General features: G+C 40.1%; 2 protein-coding genes across 2 annotated transcripts in view; one reads left to right on the top strand and one right to left on the bottom strand.

Moving 5' to 3' along the window:
- Nucleotides 1-1,278: 1,278 nt before the first annotated feature.
- On the top strand, nucleotides 1,279-10,424 carry slc31a2 (solute carrier family 31 member 2). The gene is made up of 4 exons (XM_085413518.1): nucleotides 1,279-1,559; nucleotides 6,637-6,703; nucleotides 8,705-8,930; nucleotides 9,253-10,424. The coding sequence occupies exons 1-4, from the start codon at nucleotides 1,554-1,556 to the stop codon at nucleotides 9,416-9,418; spliced, it is 465 nt and encodes a 154-aa protein (XP_085269644.1). The 5' UTR covers nucleotides 1,279-1,553; the 3' UTR covers nucleotides 9,419-10,424.
- A 430-nt stretch (nucleotides 10,425-10,854) lies between these two features.
- Nucleotides 10,855-27,979, bottom strand: part of niban2a (niban apoptosis regulator 2a) — a 30,702-nt gene continuing 13,577 nt past the window's right edge. Inside the window, exons 6-14 of the mRNA XM_085413515.1 lie at nucleotides 20,034-20,149; nucleotides 16,537-16,641; nucleotides 16,285-16,447; nucleotides 15,116-15,303; nucleotides 14,832-14,987; nucleotides 14,485-14,598; nucleotides 14,074-14,181; nucleotides 13,054-13,165; nucleotides 10,855-12,953 (exon numbers count right to left, since the gene is read on the bottom strand). Coding sequence (XP_085269641.1) covers nucleotides 12,067-12,953; nucleotides 13,054-13,165; nucleotides 14,074-14,181; nucleotides 14,485-14,598; nucleotides 14,832-14,987; nucleotides 15,116-15,303; nucleotides 16,285-16,447; nucleotides 16,537-16,641; nucleotides 20,034-20,149 — 1,949 coding nt within the window. The 3' untranslated portion in view covers nucleotides 10,855-12,066. The remainder of the gene's footprint in view (nucleotides 12,954-13,053; nucleotides 13,166-14,073; nucleotides 14,182-14,484; nucleotides 14,599-14,831; nucleotides 14,988-15,115; nucleotides 15,304-16,284; nucleotides 16,448-16,536; nucleotides 16,642-20,033; nucleotides 20,150-27,979) is intronic.

The raw sequence follows: 27,979 nt of genomic DNA, 5'->3' as shown, positions 1-27,979 counted from the left end.
CGGGACTGTGCAAAGTGCACTTGATGTACACAGATGTAGCTTTCAAAAACAGTAAGACACTGGACTTTGTAGACCTGCTGAACTTTGTTTTAAACTCTTTGTTTTAGGAGAAAAAAACTTGTGCAATTCCTTTTCTGAAGCAATTTCATGCTGCCTTTACCAGCCTTCATTCTGTTCAAATCCTCTTCACCAAAAGGTACTATAGCTTTATGAAACCCCTCGTTATGTTATCTTTTCATCCCTCCCCCCTCCCCTCATATATTGATGAGTGGTGTCCAGTTTTGTATTTTTCTACTATATGAGCTGTTTACAGGTGCAGTGTGGATATAGTTGCACCTCAACCATTACATGTACAGTTTCAGCTTACAGTGCAGAATCAAAGCTGTACTGCATAGAACGACAAAGTAAGGGGGTAAGGGGAAGCAAGGCACTACATCCACCCACATTTCTGTGAAAAAACAAAGTTTTCTGCTGTATAAAAAATAGACTGTTTACTATTACACCTGAACATTTTGCCAGACTTAATGTTATGGAAGGGGTTTCAAAACATAAGGTGTGGGGCCAGAAACGGCCGGCAAAGACTGCAATCTGGTCAACTGAATAATTTTGAAAAATGTGAACAAGGGCATAAATATCTCCATTTTAATAGTGTTTTCACATGATTTAACAGCTTTGGCTACTAATAAAGACCTCCCCTACTGCCATCCATACTAAAGTAAATAAATAATAGATAAACATTGAAATGACAGAAACGTCCACCACAGGTGGTCCCTGCAAGAGACAACTGTTCCAGACAAACATGTATACATCAACAGTACGGGGTCATGCTGAGGAAAAGAACTGCAGATGTGATGCACTCTCTTGGTGGATTCTAGAGGAAGGCTATGACGGGTGCCAAGAGAGGAAGTGTGGGACTGCATGAGGAAGTCAGGAATGGTAGAGAAGTGTATGAGAGTGATGGTCTAGAGCAGGGGTGGGCAACTACAGGCCTCGAGTGCCGATGTTCTGCAGGTTTTAGATGTGTCCTTGATACAACTCCAAGAATCGTGTGAGCTGCTTCCGTCTGTCACATGACCACAGCGTTCTACAGTCATTGGTTCTGCATAATACATATTCATTAAACGCTTTAAAAGCTTCGATTTCTGCTCAGTTAGCGGTCTTATTTCACTCGTTTTTAAACTCAAATATTTGGGGGTTGTAGCCGCCCTCTTTAATCTGAAGGGTAACGGTTGTTTATCCGGGACTCTCTATTTCGGCTGCGCAGTCGCACTCAGGATGTTTGCCTTCGCCCTACATGTTGAAAAACTACATTAACCGTCAACCGTGGTTTGTTAGGCGAAGTCACGTGGTACCACAGGCTACATACATAGCGTCTTTGGGCTGAGTAGGTGGGACACTGGCTGTTTCTGTTGAGGCATATTTGAGAAATGCACGCCGATTATGTGGAAATGGCTCGTGCTTGAATGTCCGGACCGAGACTCATCTGTGATGGAAGCTGCGCTCAATAACCGCTGAAAGTGTGGTGTCAACGTTAGCGCAGCAAGCTCGTCAGGATGCGAGTGAGTTCTCTTTGTGTGTGTTTGTTTTGTCACTCAGCGGTCTAGCATACGCCATATGTGCTACTTTAATAAGCTGTTTTGCATTTGAGACGTTTCTTTGCTGGTTAATGTGTGGCACTGACTCACTTAGTGTGAGGAAAACACGTCATGCACACTTCAGGGAACCCAGGGAGTCGGTGTAAGCAGTACTTACTGGTTTCTGACACACTGCATCTAATAAAGCCATTAAAAAAATATGAACTAATCTGCTGTGAAACTACTACTACAAACTACTACCGTCTGACCTGGCGTAAGTCTGGGAGATAACTCATCTTTTAAAAACTAAGATGTGTTAACTTTACTTTGAATCATGTTTATAGTTAAGCTAATGAGAAGGGACGCTTACTGAGACCCCTTTTTTAAAAGTCTACTACAAAAACACTAAAACAACAGCGTCAGTGTTATGTAACCATATGATTAACTTTATACCTTGCTGTCAGTGTCATCCAAAGCTGGACATTATGTCACCTGTGCTGTTTTCTTTTTAAAGTGTCGATTTCTGAGAATAAATAAATTCGGGTCAGATCAGTTTAGGTATGCAAGTTGCAGATGTGAATTCATATGTAGGTGCTGCTGCTTTATGCACTTGGAATTTAAAATAAGCTCAATCATTGCTTTAGGGTCTTTAGTGCATTTATGCCAATAAAACCCGAGTGACTTTTGTTAACTATAGGTCCACTAAAACGAGTAGTATTATTGCAGTTGTGATATTTTTACCCTAAATAACCTTTAAATGAAAGTTATCGGTTAAACCTAAATAGTGAAAGCACATTTTGAGACTCGGAAATTGTTCTGTATTCGTGTAAAAGTGCAGAATACAGTCATTTTGAGTGCTTGTAGTAGCAGCACTAATTACACCATTTTCAGTCCCAACTGTCACCTTGAAAACAAACACCTGGTTTTTCCAAAGTGTATTTGAAAGATAAGCTCACAGTGCTTTCCGAGTCTAGCCCCCAGTTGGATTGTTGACTCAAGCTGTCTGTATTTGATTTTTCCCCTCGTTCTTTCATTGTGTCAAATACTTCGACTTTTTTATCACCTCTGCTGTCCTGTGCCATTTTAAATGGAAACTTTGGCCACCATGTATCCGTTTCACATTAAAAGAAGTTATAAAGACATAAATTTAATGTTTCTCACTGTGCAGCAAAGCCAGCTCTTTCTAGCTCTTCTTTTTTTGCCTTTAAAATAATAACTACATTTATCACAAATTGGATGCTGCTTTTGTAGGATAGTTCATTATTTAAACGGAGTACAGTTCACTCAGTACCATAATTACTAAGATTTGAGCTTAAGGTGAGCTCACTAAAAAGATGACAAGGAGAGCAGTCGGGTAGCTGATCAGACCAGTTTTAAACAAACCACGTGTGGTTAGGGCTTCAGAATGAAGGTGAATTCTGAAGTTAAAACCCAAACTAAATAATTTTGAGTTATTATTCATGTACAGATGGCTTCATAGTTCAGTTTTGGCTCTGATTATACACTGTTTCTCTGTGGAACTGCGTTTTACCTCCAAAAATCCTTAATTTGATAAAACATAAAGGAAGGAAAACTTGGATAGGAAGTTAAGTGGTGCTTGGGTTAGCTTGAACCTTGTGGGTGTTTGAGACCTTTCGGTGTGGAGTGAGGTTACTTCAGTTCAGTAGGGTATTTGACAGCCTGACTAGGGTGTCAGTGATGGATGGGTGTAACTCTGCTGGTTCTAGTTGTTGTGATAGACCACTACCATGTTGAGTAAAATGTTTTGTAGATTAAGAGCCAATATAGGATTATCCTTTGACTGCTTTACTTGGTTTTCTCTTCTTTTCTTTTTTTTTTCCGCCTGTCCCATTTGGTTCTTTAGCCATCAGAATTGTTGTCTGAAGACCAACAAGGATACCCAATGGATTTACTTTGCCAAATGGATCATCGTGGCATTGCCGTATTGGTCCATTTGGTCGATCTTTGTTTTTATTATTTATTATATTTTATTTTCAGATGTTACAGACGGGACAGACATGAGTGAGAGATAGGAAAGGGAGAAAGAAAGAGGAAGGAAAGGAAAAACAGAAGGGGAGAGGGACAGTGAGAAAGGGGGGGAGAAAAAAAATAAAAATCTCCTGGATCACCTGTTGAGAGAAGAATAGAAAACAAGCAAAAAAAGACAAAAAAAAACACAAAACAAAGCAACATACTAAACACAACACCATCGCATTAATCTAGCTAAGTGTAAACAGCAGTAAATACTAAATATTCAATGTTGTTGTGCAGCACGCAGGACAGATGTGCTTCGAAGTAGCAGCCAAGAAAGGTGTAATTTGGGTCTACGAGCAGTGAACACCCGTGTGCATACCTGTGTGGATCAGCACGCTTGTATTCCAAAGGTTTCTCCATGTAACGATCTGCCAGGGAGTGGGGGGGCCACAGCCCCGTCCTCCAGGGTGTGAAGCAGGTATGGAGGAGATCAAAACTCCAGACATCCAGAGGCCCCCAGAACACAAGAGACCATGGAAGACCAACAGAGGGGCAGCCGCGCCACTGTTCCAGTAAGAGCTGAGGAGAGTCCCAGATGAGGGTTCACTCAGCAGCCGCGGAGCAGAAGCCAGGGGGAGTTGCAGTGACGCGCCCGTGAGCTCCGCCGGCCGCCAGCTGTGCCTGAGTGACCGAGCCCCAGGCCGAGAGGCCTTTACTTGGTTTTCTATAGCACAGTAGTTGTAAGAAGAGTCAACTTGGTTCTTTTCTTAGGCCTCCATTGTACCTGTCACATTAGTCACTTAATCGAGAGGTGAACGACCGGCACCAGAGGATATGACATGACTTTTGTCGAATGGAACAGTAAGCATAATGGCCCCATTACATGATGTGATTGCCCAAATATCTGACCTCCAGGATGCCTGCCGTGCTTTGTCTTTTTTTTTTTTTTTTTTTTTTGCGAATGTCACAACTAGACAGGAATGTACATGATGGAATTAATTAGGGTTCATCATCTAGTCAGTCTTAGTTATACATTGCCACTTCACAACAAGGGTCATCTCAAAGAGCTTTTATTTTAACGACAATTTTTGTGAGCTGGAACCCTGATGAGCAAGCGCTTGGGGATGGTGGGGAGGACAAGCCTCCTTTGTAACAAGAAGGGACCATCAGCAGAACAAGGCTCAAGGAGGGGAAACCATTATTGCCACCAGGAAAGAGAAGAGGAAAAAGTAGAAAATAAAATCCTTCCCTCTATGCTTTGTCTTGTACTTCATATTGTGCTTTCTCCCTTGTTAGGTCCATATTCTAACAAGGGGTCATCACATTCGTCCACCAAGTTGTTTCGGGAACAACTTTGAGGATGTTTGATTATCAGCACTGCACTTCTGAACTTGGTCATCTGGCCTGACTGTATAGTTGAAATTTTAGAAGTCCAGGAAATAAGGAGGATTAAGGCATCGATTGTTTTTACGTCACAGCCAGTGGCCACAATACCAAATAAAACAACTCTGGTTACTGTTGGACAGATGGACCTTTGTTCTTAAGCTTATTGATTTGGCCTCCGGATAAAGCAGATAATCCTTTGCTCCGACAGTCTTTTGTACTGCATTGTCTTTGCTGGGACGAGTTCCAAGATAACCAGACTCATCTGCATAGTTAACTGTCCCCATTTACTTTACATATCAGAAATTGCATCATCACACATGGCTTTAGGCTTAAATGCGCGGTTTTCTGTTGGGCATCAGTTTTCTATTACAGTTGGTTATACTTTACGCAAGATCACCAGCAAAGTCTAAAACTGGGAAAACTGGCTCCAGTGGATGGCTCAGATCGGTTCTTGTTTTCCACCTTTTAGTGAACCTTTCAGGTAGTTTCCCATTGACAATGGTGCCGCTTTCGTAATGACATTGTGAAGTGTTTATGGTCCCACATTGGTATCTGTTTGTGTAGGTCTTCGAATATGCAGAGGATATGAAAATGTACTTGTGTGCAGTCCTCCAAAAAGCTGTATGTGGGTTGATTGTTCATTGGTTAGCTTAGGCAGAAAAGGGAGACTGTTCACAAAGAAAGAAGGCACAAATAATAACTGCAGTAGACTTTTTTCTTTTAAAAATGCTTTAAACGATCAGTGACACACAACTACAATATGTAGATGACAAACTACAAAGCTTTGTGTAATTCTACATGCAACTAATGTACAGCTATGCTGTGCACTTCAGTGTGACCATATTTAGAAAGGCTTTCGTGGTCTTCCCCTCAATAGTTGAAGGCTTTCCTAAAGTTGAGTGAGGTACTCCATTCAGTGCTTTGCTTGATAATCTAAATTCATAAAAACATTTATGAGGAAGATGAAGCAATAAGAGGGAGAGAGGCAGAAAGAGAGAGATATGGAGTCACGGAGAAAGAAGCCAAACGGTGGTTTGGGGGCATGAGGGGCCGAAGCTGCTCCCAGATTTTTTTTTATTTTATTTTTTTTTTTGAGAGAAATCTCGTATGTCTTAACAGTTTGTCATTGGAGGATTTCAGAGTGCCCTGAGATAAAGTGGTAGACAATGATCCAAGACCATCTAAGGCGAGAATTTTTAGGTCAGTGTGTATGACACTGGAAGCCAGTGTAGCTCTGTTAAATTTGGAACTTTATCATTTCCAGACTTTATAACTAGCAGATCTCAGCTAGGCTGATGCCTAACTGAGATCTGCTAGTTTGCAGCTGGTGAGAGGCAGTTATGCCAAGACAGGTGGTGAATTATCAGGGATAGAGCTGTGCTGCTGAGCAAGCAAGAGCCACAGACCGTGCATTCCTCTGTCAGCCCATATCCACAGCAGCAAGGCTGAACAAAGTGTGCCTTTGTGGGGCAGTATGTCCTCTAATTGTCGGACAAAATCATGTGTGTGTATATACAGCATATTTGTGCAAAGTAGTATAAATTAAATTCTTTGTTTTTCACTCTGTAATCAGAAATATTTTGAGTACTATTGTACGGACTGTTCTTGGAACATTGGACAACACTGCATTCAGTATAAATGTTGGCCCTAAACTCCACTTTACCAGTGAACAACTCCTAATACCCTTCTCATTTTTCTTTAGATGACTTTTGGGGTTTCGAGCAGTGTGACGCTGCTGTTTGACTTCTGGGATGTGCACAGCCCTGCAGGTAAGCTGCAGAGTATTAAAGTCTTGCGAAAAAGCCTTAGAATCAGTTCATCTGGATTTAAAAATTGTGTGGTGCAATTCAAATACTTATTTCTGATGACGGTGGAGTGTTTCTGTAATATTGCTGACATTACTATACAAACTTGATCTACCATGTTCATGAACTGAAGCTTGAATAAACCTGTTCAAACTTGTTTTTAACAGGTTGATAAAATTTGCTTCAGATTTATCTTTTTTTTTTGTCAAGTGTTTCTTTTTTTTTTTTTCTTAAACTTGTCGCAGGAACCAAAAATGTATTAATTGAAGTTAGTTTTTAAACAGCTTTGAAAGACTGTGCACCAACCCCTTTCTACATTTGTCCAAATATGCCAGCCTTGAAGTGGATCTGGATTAGATTTAATTACATTAAGGAGATGTTTAAGGGGTTATAATTAGTTGTTAAAGTGAAAAAAAAAAAATTTTAATACTAAAATATTACGGTTGTAGAGGAGTTGCCAGAACAGATACCCCTCATGTATCCCAGGGGAAGCAGGGAAAATGTTCTCAAGCTATATGTAGAGAAAATGTATTGTTTTCTCAATGCTTCCAGTCCTCTGTATTTTTCATGAACCTGCTTTTGGCTGGAGCTTCGCATTAAGTGAACAGATGTTGGTGTCAATCTAGTCTAAATCTGAAAGTAGCAAAAATAATGATGTATTATTCAAAGGAACCTATTGAATAATAGGTTCCAATATGTGAGTATTAATAACATGAAATCTAAACTTAGAAAAGTAACTTGTGGAGTTCCGCAAAGATCTGTTTTGGGACCTAAGTTATTTTTACTTGATATAAATGATATTTGTACAGCCAGTGATACTTTAAAATATGTGGCGTTTGCTGTTGATACAAACTTATTTTGCTCTGGAAAGGACATAAAGAAATTACTGAAAACAGTGGAAACAGAACTCATGAAGTTAAATAGATGGTTTGTATTTAATAAACTATCATTGAATGAAAGTAAAACAAGATTTATGTTATTTGGAGGTAGTAAAAGTAATATTAAAGTAAAACTGACTTTAAATAATGTTGAAATTGAAAGAGTATATGAGAAAATTTTTAGGAGTAATTATTGATGATAAACTTTGTTGGAAGCCCCACATAGAACATGTGAAACGGAAATTATCCAAATCTGTTTCTATTCTTTATAAAACAAGAGATTTTTTTTGAATAAGAACTGCGTTTATGTATTGTATACTTCCCTTTGTTTGCCTTATATGATCTATTGTGCAGAAATTTGGGGGAACACATACAAAACATATTTGGATTCAATTTTTAAATTGCAAAAAAGAGCTATTAGAATAATAAAGTTGGATATAGGGAGTCCACCAACCAGTGTTTTGTAGGATCATCTATGTTAAAATTCATTCTAAAACTTTAGAAATGATATATCGAGTGATGAAAAATGTTCTAATTTGTGTTTTAAGTATGTTTCAACTAAGAGATGGAAAATATGATTTGAGGGGGTCTTATAAGTTTGAAATACCTAAAGTGAGAACCAATGTTAAGTATAGATGTGTGTCAGTTTTGGCAGTGAAATTATGGAATGGACTTAATGATGAACTGAAGATGTGTTTTTCTTTGTCATTTTTCAGGAAGAATTTAAAAATTTGTATCATTCAAGGTTACGGTTTGATGAATAACTTCGTGTTGATTTAATTTCTTGATTTATCATTGATTTCTTTTCAAACTGTTATATAACTTATTTATCAATGCTATTTATTTTCTTGGTTAAGGATTTGATTATTCCTATGGGGTAAAGGACAGGATAATTATAAGCCACAAGCCTTCAGCCTATTCCATTGTCGGTTACTGTAGGATTGAGTACTTTTATGTAAAATGATAATCTGTGTTGTTGTTGTTGACCGAAATAAATTTCACTTCATCATCATCATCATATTGCATAAACGTACTTTTTAATAGTGACTTTTTTGTGAGTTAACATTTTGTATTTTTGTACCTACAGGGATGGTGGTGTCAGTGCTGGTGGTCTTGCTTCTGACTGTCTTTTACGAGGTGCTTAAAGTGTGGAGATTGTGGCTGGGGAATCCCTCCAAGCTGACCCAGCCTCAGTCTCCATACGACGCCCCATCTTCCCACTGCGACAGCATCTCTGTCCTGGACAGCAGCCCCTCTGAATCCTCACTGACCCCTATAGCATCAGTCGTTACACCTCAAAGTACCAGGAACAGGTAAGCAAGTCATTTCTAGTAACTTTTTTTTTTTTTATCATGGATCATACTGTGAAATGCAAATCACTGAATAAAATGCAGAAATGCATCTATTTGAACTGTATGGTTGTGGCATGGTGGTAACCTCCATAGCATGGTGACACCCTCTTTTTTGTTGGTGTATCCTAGATTGCAACTATTATTATCTTTTGGGCGGTATTAAACAAAAGTGTGTGGCAAACTGAGACCATCACATATTGGCAGACTGAATGTCGAGACCTGAACGATGTTTTTGACTTATTAGTTTATTTGTAAATAACCCTCTCCCTCTTCTTTTCATCAGCTGGTTGTTGCACATCATACAGACGGTCCTCCACATGCTGCAGGTGTCTCTGGCCTACATGCTGATGCTGTGCGTCATGTCCTATAACACCTGGATATTCCTCGGGGTCATCACGGGGTCGGTCCTCGGTTATTTTATCTCATTTCCTCTCTTAGGTCGGATGTGATGGCACAGACATTTAATAGTGAAATAAAGAAAAGTTTACTTTTTACTATCCGAGGATCTCGAAGGATGGAAAAATTGGTGGAGAATGAGCCACATGACACTAAACTTTGCCTAAACCTCATCTGGATATAGAAACTGAAAATGATTTTAAGCTTCCAGAAAACAGAAAATGCTACATTTTAACATTTTTCCCCTAATTAACAAATAGATCATTTCTGTTAAAGGTACATAATGTTAAGAAAACACTCAGTTTTTCAGTCCTAGTATTAGTTCTGCTTCACTTTTAAGTCAGCAGACTGTGTGAGTAATACCTGTGGAAAAATGATTTTTTTTTTTTTTTTTTTTAAATCTCCAGGAAAAGTAGGAGTGTTGTTCAATTCTGCTTTTTAAATTATTATTATTTTTTAAATTATCTTGAAAATCTAAACAATTGATTTAGAAAGAAGAAATGCACTGGAATCACCCACAGAATGATAACACAAAACCCAGAGATGGGAAGTCTGCACAGATTGTGGTGTGTTAGGAAGCTATGTTGTTGTTGTTGTTTTGTTTAGGGTTGGGTTTTTTCTTTTTCTTTTTTTTTTTTTCCATTTGCTGCCAAATGATTCAAGATGGAACTTGATATTTGATTGTCAAGTGTTTTGGACTAAAATCTTAAAGCTGACTTGCAGCTAAGTCAGACATTTACAGTCACGGGTCATGAGACAGAATTGCATTGCGCTGGAGTCCGTATGAGGAACTGATACATGTGATTCTCGCTTGTAAAACCTTGTGAAAGGTCATCTTGGTTTGTTATTATTCATGGTCATGTGGTTCTGTAGCAATTGTTTAACCACAATCAGAAAAGCAAAGTGCCTTGAAGCTGACAGTTGAGACGTTTCAGAAGTTCCTATCTTTGGTAATATTTTCTTTTAACTGATTAAAAAAATCACTGACACTAAAGGCTTATACAGATTTGTTCAACTGCTTTATTTACTGTTGCATATCAATAAGATTTTTTCTGGTGATGGCTTCTTTTTTTGTCTTTGAAAAAAAGAATAAAGAGATAAAGAATGAAGCCGATAAAGTGTCTTGTGCTTTGTTTGTTTTTTATTCATCCATTTCGATACATATTTTAAGTAAACGTAAGTACAACAAACAGGAAAAAAACTGTTTACACCTGAATGTTATAATCCACACAGGTTTTATAATAAATAAAAACAAGGTAGCCCTCCATTGGAAATAATGAATCTGGGTCCTGACTAGATAAAATGGTTACATTAATATTAAATTAACTGCTCAGGATTTAATGGAAAAATACGACTTGGTCAGTGTCTCTCACACAGAAAAGGGCTAAATATGGACACTCTGTAATACATGGACTATCAACCCAATGTCTAATCATTTCTTACCATAGTTAAAAACCCATTTTTCTAATTGCTTTTGCCTCCTTCTACCCTGTTTTCCTTTTTTTTTTTTTTTTTTTTTTTTTTTTTTTTTCAAAGGGAATCGATGGTCTAAAGACAGAAGGTGTTGTCTTTTCGAAAAGTAATGATTGACAATGTGTAAGTTCTGTTGCTCTTATGAATTAAAAAAAAAAAAAAAAAAGTTATTGGGTGTTAAAATGTAAATCGCACGCAGGTCTAACCTTGAGTCTTTCAGTTAGTACATAGCAGGTCTGATCAGGGCAGAATCAGGCAAAAACATTAAATTCAACAACATTCATACTGTTGTGCACATACAGAGCTTCAATTTCCCCCCTTTAGTACCAAATTAACAAGTTCTTTTCATAAAACCACTCATAGAAACTATAAACAAATTATACCCCCCTAAAATAAACGGTTATCTGTAGGGTTGCCAAACAGACTGGAATTAAAACCTATTATCTGTTGTCACATAAAACACAAGCTAAATTTACAGCTTGAGATCACTACAGCAGTGTGTATGATGTTAGATGGATGATTTTAAATAAAAGATGTGATATTTGATGCAAGTGATAATCTAGAATCACTAAAGCTAAGTTTTCCTTCTAATAATCAAGCGGGCTTCCTCCAGAGCTGTTGATGGTTCTTCAAGAAGCTTTATTTTTTAAATGTTTAAAAATAAAAACAAATCCATTGTTTTAAAGTTACTGTAGATGTGTTTAACATTCCCTGCCTGTTTGTACTGAAATGCATTGAAACATAAAGGCCATAAAGTAAACAAATTGCATGCTTGTAAAGTAACATTTTACAAAAAAATAGATAAATACAGATCAGGATGAAGAAGAAAGTATTGCTGTAGCACCCCCTGCTGACCAGATAGAGGCTAAGAACATTAGGCAAGGCTCCGATTACCTGTAGTAAAGTGTAAGTTGTAATTACAAGAGCATTTAATGTTACAGATATTCAAATTATTTCCTGCTATTACAAAAAACAAAAAAACAAAACTTGGTTTGGATATGACTTTACTGACACATGCGGAATATGAAGAAAGTCTACACTCACCAGTCACCAAATATACGTGTCAAAAAACTGGAGGACTGGGTTCTGGAGTGTGCAATATCAACAGCAACAAAGAAAAGGCATTTTAACCCCTTAAATACAATCCATATTCATTCAGCTTCTCAATATTTATGCATGCTGCCATTCATCTCTGCAGGTTTCTCCAGTTTATTCGTGGAATGTCTTCTTATGATAAAACAACCTCCACTTCTACAGGGTCGACTATCTTTTCCTCTCCATTCAGACCATTTGTGATTGGCTGAGGCTCGCTGTCAACTGGTCCCTCGCTGGTGGGTGACTGGAAGCCGCTGTCCTCACGTGAGCTGGAGTCTGTAACCAGTGGTGGGGAGGACTCATTATCTGATTTGGCTGCAGAGATCTCTGTAATCTGTTCACTTTCATCTTCCTGCACTGCTATCTCTAGCTCCTCGATGGCGTTCTGGATGGCTGCTTCCTCCTTATCAACTTCCTGCTTCTTGCTCGCTACCAGCTGCTGGAGGATTGCTTGTGGGGACGTCTTCTCTCCCAGAGACCCCTTTGGAACAGTCTCCACCACAGTGGTGACGTGAGTCACGCCCTCCTCGACCCCATCCTCCACGCTGATGCTGCCAGTGGTCGCCTCTGTTTTGTTGGTGACTTCACTCTGCTCCTTGGACACTGGCACCGCCACCTCAACCACTGGATTAATCAAGTCCCTGATTTCATTCACGCTATCAGGAGACTTGGGGCTGAGGTCCTCTGCTTTTCCCAACTGGTCCTCCTCATTCTCCTCCTCTTTGCTCTCAGCATCCTCCTCAGGGATCAGCTCCACCCCTGGGACCTCCAAGCAGGACTCATAGGGCAGAGGCACCCCGTCCAGCTGTATCATTGACACCACCTGCTTGCGTCTTCTCCCAAAACCCCTTCCTTCATCTGCACTGCTGACAGAGCCCTCCGGCTCATCACCGCCAAATTTGGTGGCCCAGTCCACCTGGGGGTTTTCCCCAAGCAGGTGCAGGTTGGGGTCGCTGTTGGTCAGAATGATGCTGTCCCTGTAGAGGTTATGCCTCCTCTGCACAGCTGCCTCCTTTACAGCTGGACACGGGGGGAAAAAGGTAAGGCATGTTATTACTGCAGCTATCCATTGATGCCATCATCATGAAAACTGTTTCTAAATCTTGATCCTGGCCCTTACCCATCATTATGTCTTTGGAGACAGACTGCAGCACCACTTCCTCAAACATATTTTCTATCAACAGAAAACGCGAGAAGTCCTCAAAGATTAGCTCCTTGAAACGAGGCAGCTCCTAAGGAAACAGAATTCAAATAAGACCAGGATGTCGTTTCTAGCACCAATCCTTTTAGTTGGTCAGCAGGTGAGGCTGAAATCATAACTCTCAAAAATGCTCTTTAAATGCATCCTCAACTCTTTTTTTTCCCCCCCTCATAAAGACGACATTTATGTGCTCCCTGTATCCTTAATGACGAGTCAGTATTTTATCAGTAAAGACATCTTTTGATGACCATTGCAGCAGTTTTTGGGATAGTCCAAATGTTTGCAGAAGAGGAGATCCCCCTCTCTAACTTCTAGTAGACAGTCCTTTTGTTCTCTGGTCAGGGCTGAAATATGATTGAAAACTTCTCAGTTTACAAAAAAGCTTCAAGCATTACTCATGGCAAAAGTTCCTTTTAGAAACACGTCTGCCTACTGTGCAGCCATTTAACTACGCTACCTCTTTTTCCACCGACGTGATTCAGTGATTGTCGCTAGTTCTGGTGCCAGTTCAAAACCTGTTCTTTAAGTGATTTATGAGAACTTGTCTTCTAGTTTGGAAACTGAACGCTATTGTGAGACAAAAATTAATCACTGAATTTCTTTTGATAGTCATGGGACTGGTTCTAGATTAGACACAAGCATCATATTGATGAAGTAAATAGGATGGGGAAACAGGATGACAACAGGTTTTTTTCTTTTTGTTTTTTTCCCTCTGAGTCAATATTTATGCCTTTTTTTCCCCCTCAAATGTACATTTGCTGCTTTGGTGATTCATAGGTACTAAATTTTCTACTTTTGCAACCCACTCATATATTGTATGGCATCTTGTGTTTTATTATTTACAGTTTTTATCCTTCAAATCCCATAAATTATATGTAATTATATGTAAGGAAAAGTTTGTAAGACAGTTCATTCACTTTTATTTCAAGTGTTACTCACAGGTGAGCAGGATGGCGCGAGCTGCTGCAGCATGTAGGGGATGATGATCTGCAGCAGAGCCTCCCTGAAGAACTTCTTGCGCACCGTGCTGCTGTCATAGTCATATTTCTGACAGGAAAAACCAGAAACACAAACATAGCTTAGGGACATGAATTACCTTTAGCGATTCAGACCTTTCAACACTTATTCTGTGCTGCTGTAAAATCCTCTCCTCTTTAGACAGTCATCAAATTAACCTGCTTTGAGTTCATTTGAACTTTGATGGACTCAAACATCATTAACACAAACAGGTTTTTCCTGGAATATCTAATCTGAAAACTGTGAGCAATATAAGAATCATTTTAAAATATATATTATATATGTGTATTTGACCGTCTCCTCTTTTGATCTTTCCATGTGTTCGTGTTTTACCTTGAGAACTCTGTCCTGGCATCTCTGGGTGAGCTTGCACATGTCACTGTCTCCCTGGGCCTCTAACGACTGGTTAAGCAGCTGTTCAAATGTGTACACTGCATTGTCCATTTGCTGTCAAAATGAAATCATTATAAAAAGGTTAGGTGTGCCACAACTCAGATTCAAATTGCATATTCTTTTTTTTGGCCAGCAGGTGGCGGTAGACAATTCAGCAGAGGTAGTGTGGATGCTGCTGTATTATAGCTTACTGAGGAGCAGGGAGTGTTGTCAGAGAGCCTGACAGGAGTGTGTGATTAAAACTAATATTTCCCATCATATTACAGAGGAGGGTTGTTGCATCTTACCTCCCTCATAAGGATCTGAGCCCTGCTGATGAACACAGATGGACTGGAGACGTCGAACCTCTGCTGCAGTCCCTCCAGGTTGAGCTCTTCCACCTTCTCGTAGCAGCTCTGCATTTTCACTGGATGGAAGGCAAGCATTGACAGCCTTTCCATGTTCTGAAAGAAAGAAAGAGAAGAGCAATGTGGTGAGTGCAACTGACCCAAGGAGAGGGAAAGTTAACAACAACTTGGCTGACTTCTGATTTAGGATAACGCAGGTTGGACATGCCTTTTCAGGCACTAACCTCTCCCATTTTTTCTTTGCCCCCTCCGTTGAGTGAGTTCTTGCTTATCTCCACCATCTCCCTGAAGAAAACATCCCTGACCTCGGCAAAACCTCGGCTAGTGGGGTCCATCAGCGCCTCCAAAATGGAGTTGATGTAGGGCTGGATGTTGGTCCGCAGGATCTGCTCTGCTTTTGGCAGCACTAGAGCTGCACAACAGAAGCAATAGAAGGATGGAAGAAGGGGTAAAAAGTAGTTAGTTACTGAAGCTTGTAAACAAGCGACGCATGCTGATGACAAGAAAAACAAAGGTGTGGCACCGACTTCAAATGAGCTGTGCTAGAAAGTCACAACAATATCAGAGATATTATTTGGTCGTTGAAATGGTTGGTATGCATGTGGTGACATTTAAGTAAACACACTAATGCTGCTTCCATGGAAGGGCCACACCTTTTGTTTTTATGGTTTTCTACCCAGTGTAACGCAATGCAACTGCAGATGCTAAAAAATATAAATATAAAAATAGATCATAGCTACAGTTACACCTGATGAAGCCATGCATAAGCCTCACATCCCTTACATAACCCTTTGTTATTTTGCTCAGTTGATTTACAAAGTCAGAAATGGCCTTTGCAGTGCTGGTGAAGGAATGCAGTTCCTCCACTCAGTGGGAGCTCAGTGGGAAATGGTACACACGAAGGAAACAACCAGCCTGCGCCAAAGACCGGGTACTCTGCTGCTTTAGAGCTCAGCACGCCAAGCAATATGTAAGTTACAGTGGGCAAAACAAGCTGTGACAACAATGTGCAAACGCCAGAAGAAGTGGAAAATGCCTGCTAAGGAGGGAGGTTTAGTTACAGAGTTACAGGACCTGTTACTAAATGTCCAAAAAGGGTTTTCAGAATTTTGAGCATGCGGTGATCAGACTAATCACTCCTCTCTGCCAAAACCGCTGATTCAGAGAATCCACAGCTACATGTCACTGAGTCAAATAGTGGGCGAACAATAGAGCACACATCTGTGATCGAGGGGGTTACGTGTCAAGTCACAGCGAGTACCGAGTGAACCATTTTCAACAGCATCCTGCATACACACGAGTGAGGATGTAAACTGAGGCAGTGTACGGAAATCTAGCTGGGGTACTTTTTATGTCTGTGGCAGCTGAAACTGGAATATCTTCTTGCTGATACCTCGGATCTTGCTGCTGACATGTTCTTTAGACGTGATGATCTGGTCCATATCGGTTCGCAGCCTGGCGTCTAGTGGGCCTCTCTGGGCCTCGCAGGCTTCAACCAGAGCTTCGTACTGCCCGGTGGTCTGAGTCAACACCTGCTTGTACACGGCATCCGATATCTGGAGGAGTTCAAGAGCATAAATGGATTGCACTGGTTGACTTGTGTGTTTTTTTTACAAGTTTACTGTACAGATTGACAGAAACTCACCAGCATCCAGTTCTTCTGCCTCTGCTGCATCTTCCCCTTCAGGCGAGGGACGATCATGTTTCTTATGTCAGGGTGAAGGGTCTCCATCACCAGATTAGCCAAAATCTGCACACACACAACACGTGGAATAAACGCTTTTAGATTTATAATTAGATTGACTTGCAAAAATTTCATACTATGAATTATGAAATCATCTGCCTGTCCACAGCCAGCAGGATGATATAGTTACTATATGCCAACCAGCTAAAGCAAAACAAAAAAATAGAGCCTAAAAATAAGCTCCTCTTTCCTGTATGGCTACATGAACACAGTGGGACACTGGGAGGCAGGAAGGCTGCTTTTACTGGCACTGCCCTCACAACTGACAAACACTCACGAAGCTCAGATCCTTCATGATGCTTTAACTAAGCTAAACTAAATATTTGGTGATGGCTATGTTGCTGGGTAATGAACAGCCAGACAAAAGCAGCATAGATTTTCCACGCAGCGGGCTTTACAAATAACAGATATGTTGTAGCCTGAAATCCAGCAGCGTTTTCTTTCTGTAGTATATTTGCTCTACTGATTGCTGATATGTTATCCTTCACTGTATAACTTGACTTTAAATGGCCATAAAAGCCGACCCTATTCAACCTCAAACAGGCTCACTGATATCAAGATTAAAATGAAAGAAGTCATCCTACAGCAAGCATTAATGGAAAGTAAAGGTCTTTGCTTTTTCTGTCGCAATAACGGTTCAAACTGTTAACTGTTATTTCAACTGCTGTTCTGTCTGCGTCTTTGGTTAAAATGTGGGATACAAATGCAGTCACATATAAAGTGCGACACCAGATCAGATGTAGCCCGAATTTCATACACCAGAGTGAGATGAGGCAGTCAGAGTCAAAATTTTGGTCTAAAGCTACATTTAGACCAAACATTTGATGCTATTTGGGGTGTTATTCCATATTTGTCTCTATATTTACTGTAGTAAGTTAAAATTGGATATTTTTAAAGGGATACTGCCAAAAACTAGCACTAGCACACTGCCAGAGAAATATTTGAAATACAGTACAAATAAAAACCCTCATAGCTAGCCTAGACATATACCTGCAATTAGTTACCATGGTAACTCTGGCCCTTTTGTGAAAGGCCTTGAATTTAAACCACTAAAGCCCTGCCCCTCTGATTTGATCCTTCATGCTAATCTGCTGTTGCTAACGTAGCATTTCATTGAGGAGTTAGTCCACCAGCAATATGAGTATACTGCTGGAGGCCTGTTCTGTGGGAGAACGAGTTTGATGTTCTGGCTGTATCACCAGTGAAGTTTGAACGACACCTGGAGGGGATTTTTAGGCTCTCTGTGCCTCCATGAGTTCAACAAGGTCAGTAAATGTTTGCTTGCAAACTGTATTCATTGCCTCTGTTTGCGTTTGTAGGCCTGCAAGTAAACCATAAAGCTAACAGCACACACACCACTAATAACAATGACAATGGCTCAGTTATGGTCAACTTATATTTCCCCAGTGAGCCTGTTTCATGCTTTATGGCTTGTTGATGGTTCTCTGTTAATGCCGCTTCCAGCTACCTGTGTGCTGCATTCACTGCTTGTTGTTTTCACACAGCCACTTGGATTGTTTGAATATAATGGGTGTTGGGGCAGATTTTGTCACCCCCCCCCGACATTTCCTACTGGCTCAGTGACAACACTGGTCTTAAGTAGAAGTTAATGTTTTTAAGTTGCTTTAGAAAATTCAAACAGCCCATTTAGCATCACGGTGCATGGCTTTTATTAGTGGAAGGTTAATCTTAACCACAGAGGTACTGGTGAGTGTTTGCTTCATATTTTCCCTTATAATAAATGTAAAAAGCCAAGCTATATAATGGGAATCAGAAAAATGATTGACTACATCTCAATAAATACCCTGGAGACATAACCCTGCCATCTGTTTCAATTAAGAAAACATTTGAACCCATACAAAGGATTCCTTTGTATTACCCATGGTGCTCCATCTCTACTTGGAAATTAGGCCTGAAAACATTGAACTTTACATAATGGAACAACGAGGAAATTTTACCTGGAGGCACTGACTCTGCAAAAGGTTTTTTTCAGAATTATTTTAGTTGGTTTTTGTAGCAAAGGATAAAAGTGGTTGCATAAACTGGCTGTATTTCTCTCTTAATTCCCTCTAGATGTTTATCCAAAGTATTTGTAGCATTACGTGCATGAGCCTTAATGCCAGCGTCTCTGTTAGACTGAAATAAAAGGAACATTTGGCCCCTTAACAGTAGAAAAGCCCAACCTACATCTATGTCACATTTCTATTCAGTGTCCATGTGGCATGGAGTAAACACTGTAATGTTCAGGAAAACTAAATATTAAACTGACATTCAGACTGAAAGTGTTTATAGCTAAAAGGTGGCTGCCATAAACACAGGGCTGTACTCGGCTCTGGCAAAGACTGAGACTAGGTCCTTGTAATTGCTGGTATGTGGGTTGAGGTGTTTTTGGCCTCTTTGAAGGATTTGTGTAGGTGCATTCTTGCTCTCTGATGTGAGGAGAGGGTGTGTGTTTCATTCGTCATCGTGGCCTCTCAACAGCTTCACCTATAGCCCTGACCTGCACTCTGAGCTACTCGCAGAGAAAGATGAATTGCTCCTGAAAATGTCTTTTAACCATAACCTGCAGCAGTCTTGATATTTTGAGTTGGTGTCAGAGCAGCGGCACAGAAAGAAATTAAGGTGTGGCCCCGGAAAACTGTTCCCTGACAGAATCTGCGAGCAGAGTTAAACTTCCTGAAATGAGGTGCTTATCATTCATTCTGGAGTTTTTTTTCACATGTATTTATGTTAATTTGACATCCACAAGCAACGTCAGCCACTGGTAAAGGGTTTAGATACCCAGGTTGTGGCATTATGTAGTGCACAAAAAGTTTATGATTACAGGTCAGCATTTTCAGCAGTTAGTTTCTGTGTTGCCTGACTTGACAAAAGCCATTTTAACAGAAATGATTTAAAAAATAAACCCCCCTCATCGAAACACCGGATTTTTGGGGGCCAAATAAAACTGTGGGATAATGTCTGACTTGGATAAGTCAGCCAGGTATATTGACTGCTGCCCGACTGCATTTTGTGACTCATTCAGCATTTTTAATCTATTTAAGAGAAGGATCCCCACGATCCACTTACTAGTGATTAAGCAGTTAGCCTCAGGCCTACATATTTTCCCTACTGCTAGTTACTTTTGTGCCAGTCTTCCACATCCTCTCCATAAACAGTCTTATAGGCTTCTTGGACTGCCAGTAGTCCTTGTTCTGTTTCCCAGCACATTAACCAGTTCTGTGTGTTGAAGGTTCTGGTCAGAGTGGTACCGCAGTTCAAAGTGACTCTCCAGAGCAGAACAAGGCCTTTAGTCTATCTGCTCACACTATTTACTGTCACAAAGTATATAAAATATCTATAACTCATTGTAGGTGCTGTGGAAATGTGTATGGTATTGCGATTTATTTGTGATTAACCTGTGGTGGTGTTCCACACATCATATCCCAGGTCCCATATTGTCCTCGGGCTTGTCTGTGGAGTCTCACAGCGTCGGTGAATGCCGGCGTCTTAACAGTGCAGTTCTCCGGCAGACCTGTCGGGGGCAGGGAAGAAATGGGCAAAAGTTGAGAAACAAGATATCATCCTTTCTCTATTCATGAGAATACTCAGCAGACTGAAAAGTGTCTTAGTAATTGGGTGCTGGATGATGTCTTTGTAGTGCAGAATAAAGGGTGTGGTGCTGCTTTATCGCAACAGTTTCTGCAACACCAACAAAAACTGTTTCCATCACATCTGAGTCACTCTGTGGGACAGTCTGGGAGCCTAATTTTGGTCAGCGGTATATTCAGTCACGGTTCCTGGAGTGTGTCATCTCTCAAAACAGGAAGTAGCTGGTTTGTTGAAGGACAGATTCATGTGGTTGCTATAGTTACTACAACTCGCAGTTGACAGGACAATAGAAACGGCTCAGAAAGCACTCGGCCACATGCGTGCATTTTTTAGGAAGTTTGTTCTCATCTTGTAGCTGGTGTGATGAAAATACACCCGGAGCTGAAGTCAAGCGCGGCTTCTCTCACTTATTGTCAAGGAGCATAAAAGGACTGAGTGCGGAAAGTCATGAATCCCACACAATAGTATAAACAGGTGTGTGGAATAAAACATCCCTGTAATTAGCAGCTTGTTATTCAGAGCAGTTCTCCCTTTCAATAAAAGTGACCAATGTTTCAGTTGTGTTTTCTCTGTTGCCAACAAGAAAGAAGCAGTCCTTTGTAATTAAGGAAGTGATTTACAGTTTGTTTGTTTTTCCAACTAGGCTTTCATTAAAATTACATATTGTAAATTTCTGTCTTTAAAAATACATTCAAAATGTCACAGAATGTTTCATTAAAACAGAATGTGAAGAACCAACTGCTGTTACTTTGTCAAAAACACCTATGTTGACAAGATATCGGCTAAAGTTGTGCTACAGCTTGGCTCTGCTTTCAAGCAACACCACTTTGTACTACAACATGGTGCAGAAAATCAATGTGGCCTTTAGCCCAAGCACAACTTTTATTTCCAGAATATCCAAAGCCTGCTGTCTGCTGCTTCTGCATCATCAGTGGAGCCAAGGGCCAAGGTGTGGTGGGTTAAGCTGACCCCATTCCTGCAAGGTACTGCTTCCTGACTCAGAACATGTAAACACTTTTACTTGATTGAGCCAAGATTGGAAAAAAATACATTTAAAAAAGTATAATTTGTTCTTTTTTATGTTTTAGTTTTAAATATTTAAACATGATCAAAGTCTGGTACTATTATTTATGACAAAATCAACTAGTATTTATCACATTATTTGAAATAGATATACTGCAGTTATATAGAATTTTCTAATAAAATGATCAACCCTAAATGCTCCATGACTTTTTAAAAACTATGCACATACTAACTGTATAAAATATCTAAATATCTGTGTTGATATTTAAGTTTTTTCACCTTTTGAAACAAAGAAACTAAAAAAACTTTATGAAAAATATATATTGGATTTTAAAGTCTATCAGGTTTCATCACATTCATTGTTAAGTCTGCACAAACTTGGTGGTGTACATTAAAGGCCATGTTGTTTGCTGACACCAGTGTTCAGCTTAAGAGAAAGATCAGCTGGTAGGAAAAAATACAAGAATTTCCTCATGTTTACATGCTGACCTTTGTGCCAGTAGAATTTATACCAATAATGTTTATGATTGCAGGTTGTGCCAACTCAGCCATTACAACCATTGATATATTAAAAATCAGGTGACGTCTTAACTGTATTACTGTGTAACATTGTCAAGACCTGTCTGTGTACTCGAGCCTGTCAAAACATCTTTCTCAGTGTTTATTCCTACTGTTTCCGTGACGCTGACTTGTCTTGAAGTGTCAGTAATGAGGTAACCGAAGTAGCGAAGTGTCCTGTTCTACAAATGGATGAATGGTTTGTTAGCCCGAGCATTCCTGAGTAGTGAACTGCTGTCTGTGAAGTCTACAGTGCACAAGGCCCACCATCCCCATGTGAGTGTTTCTTCCGTGGCTGACTCAGACGAGGTTGACAAAGACAGGAAGTTACCAAGAAGGAGTGAGGAGGGGGAGGGGCAGAGCCAGACAGGAAGCATTCAGCGAACAAATTCTGATGAAAAGCTGAGGGCCGGGGTCCCTGGTTTGTTTTGGCACCTTTTAATGAGAAGTCATTGGGCACTGAAGCTAGAAGCACAATGGTGGCACTAAGTTAAGATGGCTGCAATGCTGACAGGTGGTAAGCCGTCATTAGGATGTGAAATGCAATGAAACGCTGTTTTATGGTTTACCAGACAGGTGATAACTGTCGCCGTGTGGAAAAATACAATTTCTGCTGTTTTCAAGAAAGTGGTTGATTCAATGATAAACAAAAGGTTTATTTTAACTGGACAGAATAACCTCGGATGTAAAGTAATTGCCATTGAGCAGTAGGACACATGTTAGGCTGGCGTTTCAGCTATAATTGAACAGCCTCCACTCGCCTTCGTTACACTCACAACCCACTGACCCCAAAAGACCTTCAACATCAACATAACGGTGTCGTCATTCATTTATAAGAACAGAATAAAATCCTTCTCACGGTGTCCATAAAAAGACCATTTGGATGGCCTTGACTCCAGCAACTCAGTCGCTTCCAGCTGCTGAGTGAATAACTTTGGGAGGGAGATGGGCTACTAGAATACTGATCTTCAAAGTCAGTCAGACTAAGCTGGTAAATATGGGAGGTGTTATTTCATCTGAATGCAGCACAGGTCTCAAGTTAGAGCAACTGATAGATGGTTTAGTTTTGTAACTGTATCCAGAAATATTGACTAAACAGAAGTAGCAGTCATCATAGTGATTCAGTGACTCCCTCTGAAACCCAAGCTCCTCTTTTTCCGTAGTTGATGCTTGGAAGTTTTCAACACTCGCCCGACAAACTCAATGATGTGCCCGTCGCTTGCCTTGTCACAATTTCATAACAAAATAATACAAATATTCCTTTCTCAGAAAATCAGTAAAGTTTTGTTGTTGTTTAGATGTGAAAAAGCATTCACAGATAAAGCAAAAAATATCTGGATCATGTTTACAATTGCAAAAAATATGATGTGATAGAGCAAAATGGATATTTTTCAAATAGACAACCCTAAATTAGTAAAAAAGACTGCTAGATTTTATACAGCAACTGTAATCATACCCATAAAATGTTAATGTAGCGATAATAACTAGCCACTTGGCCTTTTAAAGCTCAGTGAATAGCCATTGAGAGGGCCCAGGGTTGAAATGTAGGGCCCTTCTGTGTGGACTTCATGTACATGTGTGGGTTTTTCCCCCACGAGCTCCAGTTTTTCCCATTGTTAAAAACAGACTAGGGTCATTCTGCTCATCTGATCCCAGGCCATGCTCGTAGCAGTAATTTTTAATGTCAAACATTTTCACATCACGGTTAAATGAAGGTAATTAACAACAAATGGCGTTCATGATCCAGAGATGAAGTAGGGTCCTTTTTTTCTTTCACATTTCAGTTTTTCTTCTACAGCCAGCATGCTGTTGAAAGATAAAGCTGCATTCCCTTCTGGGTGATGGTTAGATAAGCGCGCACAGGTGTTTATTATGCTGCACCTGATATTTAACTGTCCCCCAGTTCAGCTTAGAGCAACTCTTCAAAAGTATAAGACACACAACTTGTGGTTACTCAGTCATCAACCGGGTGACATCATACCCGCTGCCTTGGGCTTTTTTTTTTTCTTCTTTTTTTTTTAAAGGTACGTGTGTTTTGTTTAAATCCAGAGTAACAAACTACCAAAAGAATGACTGACAAAGCTACGATTGCTTTAACTTTGCCAAAAGTGTTTATGTATTGCGTCGAAGAGATATTAGCTGAGGTTGAACCGGGCTGTACTTTTGTGTAATACTGATCTGTACCACCAGATGGTGTAGTGAGTCAAGGTAACCTTTATTTAACCAGCATATTCCTATCTACAACTATGCCCTGGCCAAAGACCAAGCCCCTTGAGGAAATGGGGGTAGCTCAAAGAAATGGCAGTTAAATAGCAGCACACAGCTGAGAACATCTCAACCCACCCATGTGTGAAATGCTGCCCCTGCTGGTGAAAGTTTTACCTAAATTCTGTAGGTGGTAAATGCAAAATGTACCTCGTTAATTATGTTTAAAAACTTGCCCCAGTGTTCACTTATATGAGACGCGTTGTCACAATATTGGTAGAAACCAATAATAAAATGGCTCCCTCACTGGGACATTGGAGAAGCTGCATCTCAATACAGTCCCTAATGTTACTGTATCACAGATCATTAGATATTTCAGTACATCCTACACACAGTCTTATCTGCCCTACCTCAAAGCAAGAAATCTGAAATATGTCATGATGTCGTTATTTTTAGATCATTCAATGAGCTCATGCGAATGTGAGGCATCTGTCATCAGTCTGTCCTTCCACAATTCACAAAAGCCACCACTCCTCAAGAGCAATGGTAAGGTTTTAGTAAAATTACATTCATTTGTTCTGGGCCTTGACTTCTCAGTGATTCTAATTTCAAACTATTTGAATTTGTTTGTAAAGCCAACTGATGGCAACAAAACCTGTAACATTCTTTCTGTTCTTCACACATTACAGGGAATTAAACTGCACATGAACTGCAATAGATCATGAACTGGATGAGCTAATGCATCCCTGACGTTCTGGTCAACTCCTCTTAGCTTGCTAACAGTAATGAGAATGCACCCCATTCAGGATGAGCAGCTAAACAAATGCGTACCAGATGAAGTTAAAGAATAGATGGCAGGTTTTTTGCCCCCTTAAGTATTATTCTTAATATTTAAAGGCATGCACTGGGACCACATCACCAGTGTGATTTTCTTGAAAAGTAAATTTGCTGCATTCCCAGTTTGTTGCCCTTTTAAAGAGAAATGTCCTGCTGGTGCCAAGAGAAAGAAGAAATATTTCTGGACAATCTGCCAGGCCAGTAAACCGCTACACATTCGCCATGTGTCTGAACCAAGCTAGATCAAGGAGTAGATTAGAGTTTCTTTGCTCTGTGTGTATGTGTACTGTGTATAAATAGCACATGTGGCAGCACTTACCACGCTCTTTTTATTTAAGGCATTTCCCCTCCCTGCCTTTCTCACCATGCTCTGGTTGACGGGACTGTAGCAGAAGCCAGGAGTTGAGTTCCCAGGCCTTCATCTTGACAAATGTGTCTCTCTTTTTATTTATTCGACAAGTCAAAGAGGATCTGAGACTTCATCTTCAGACCACCTGGCTTCAGAATAAAGAGGTTTTCCAACATTTCCTTTCTTTCTTTGAGTCAAAGTGCTGCTGCTGCTGCTGCTGCTGCTTCCACTGACATGCATGAGTAGGATTTCCCCATATGGTGCAGACCCGTGGAACCAGCCAAACCCACAGTACAGTAAACACTCGCTGAAACATACCATCAGCTGCAGACTTCACAACCATGACTGAATAGGTCCTAACCTGCCATTTTAAACTCTTGAGGCCAGCAGCAGTGAATGCAGGAGGCCTTGCGTTTGTTCATTTTGCATGTTGGCACAGCATGATGTATGGTAACAGTGCCATGTAATCCATTATGCCTCTATTTTGAACTACATTGCATGCAGAGAAGCGCCATGCTCTTCTACTTTAACTTCTACTTTAGTTATAAACCTGGATTTATTGTTCTCTGAATTTTCCCATTGTAGGTCTGTTCTTGTTCAGTTAATTAGTCTGTGGTCTGTGGATCAGAGCAGAGGATGGTTGACTGGTTTTGGAGGCTGTGGGTGTGGAGAGTTGGCCACGATTGATGGTTCTCTAGCGGGAAGCTTGAAGCAGGCTTTGACTATATGACTGTGATTCCCTGCAGCATAGACAGCTTTCTGCAGGTCAAACAGCAACAAAACTAAACCAATTTGGGGATGAAATAATAATTTGAATCATCAGGAAATATCTTGATTTGCATTTAAATCATTGAGATGCAAAAATAATGTAAAATTATAAACTGAGACCAATGGTGATGAGATCAAAGTGCTTTTAGTTGCTTCTAACTAGTGTAGTAAAAATAAAATTCTGGATTTACACAGGGTAGTCTTCTACCAGGTCCACTTTCAGTCATTACCACATTTTACTCTCTATGAGGATAACTACAGTGGAGTAGGGGCAGGGACAGTTCTTTCCTGAAACTCGAGGACCCAGACTGTGGTTGCACACTACATTTGAGTGCATGACGTGACACCTTAAAGTGGACCTTTCATGCTCATTTCCATCCCTGTATTTTTATTCTCATACTCTTTTGAAGTAAAGATTGAATTGACCCTTTCCTCACTTTTCTACATCCTGACTTCCTGTCCTTTTTTCCTTATCACAGATTTCTTTTTGTATTCCTTTATCACTTAACTGAAACGTTGGCTTGGTTTCCTTTCCAGAAAAGCCCAAACTCTCACATTTAAGTGTGTCTTTAAAATAAATCTTTAAGTCCTGAGGTTTTAGTTTTATGCAGTTTAACCGGATGTCAGTGATGGCACCAAATTTCAACCTCATCTTATTGGCTGCCCCTCATACACTGAAGGTTTAAACAACAGCTAGGTGGCAATGCCACAGTGTGCCTTAGTTCCATGTTTAGCATCAGCCTCCACCATCGTTAAAAGTACAGATGTATGACAGAAAATCAGGAACATAATTACATGGTGTGGGTCCCGTTTAACTTTGGAACTCTGTGATTTTAAAATGAATGAACTGACAACGTGCCTGAAAGCATGCCTAGCTGCTGATTTCTTATAGTGATAGCTCAATTATAAGGGTGAATTGCCACATCCCATCTCGGTAGCAGAACTGGTGTGTAAAATGTGTCAAAGTGACTGGTGTGTAGTCACTTTAACATGTTCAGACCAGCTTTTGGTTTCATGCATGCACACGTTACATCACTAGCCTCTCTGACACAGTGAGAACATCCAGCTGCTGTAGGTCCATCTCTCAGCAGCATAGTAGTATAATACTGAGCTTAAAATGCTGACCAATGACATGTGCTGGTGATGATGTCACCTGTTAAAGGAGCTGATTAGCAGGGCGCTTTGCAAATCACCCTGTTAAGGTGATGCAAAACAGTACCCAATTGTTTTATAGAAGAATTGTTAGGGCTAAAGCAACAAGAACTTTAGTGCATTTAAATATGCCTTTGGTGTGTCAGCGTGAACATTTTAACTTGTGGTTTCCGCTTATCAAAGCCAGCTGAATGGTGTCTGTGTTCCGTTAAGGACAGCTTTGCATGTAGCATCTATGCTGATACCATTTTATCCTCTGTACCGTGACTAATATGGTCTGTTTTATGCTTAATTGCCTAAATCGGTCATAATTTCAAACTTGAGTACATACATGTAAACTCTACCTTCAAATATGTCAAAGAGAGACATTTAACTACTGTCTATTTGTATGACTGAATGAGAATACTAAGAACTAAAAGGGCAAAGGTCAAGACAGAAAACCATATATCCTTCTTCCCAAGCAGAGTCTTTTATGCCATCTGGTTGTCCTCAGAGCACTGAAGTGAAGCAGTATGTGTGCACAAAGCAGAAAAAACATGAATACAAGTTCACACACCCAAAGAGCAGCGAGGTTACCTTTAATAGCCACGGGGACCCTGTGCTGCTTACAACATATTCACTAAGCCCAACCTTGGAATGTGCGGCAAAGACTCTGACACTTACTGAGCATGCCCAGACAGGCAGTGTTTGGGAGTAACAGGTGAGTTGATCAAAAAAGTCAGTTGCTGACTTCTAATTCCTTTTTTTGGAACAGAAGGTACAGAGAAACTAAATACATCACACGCTGGATGTATTTAAATGAATACAAATGCAAACAGCTGTGAGCATCGTACTGTGTGGTTAAGCACAACGCTTGAATTC

The sequence above is a fragment of the Rhamphochromis longiceps genome, linkage group LG7, assembly GCF_057381845.1.
Source record: "Rhamphochromis longiceps isolate RC_006_pf linkage group LG7, R_longiceps_female_GT1.1, whole genome shotgun sequence".
Lineage (NCBI taxonomy): Eukaryota > Metazoa > Chordata > Actinopteri > Cichliformes > Cichlidae > Rhamphochromis > Rhamphochromis longiceps.
The sequence above is the reverse complement of the archived record's forward strand: the minus strand, read 5'-3'. Positions and strand labels throughout refer to the sequence as shown.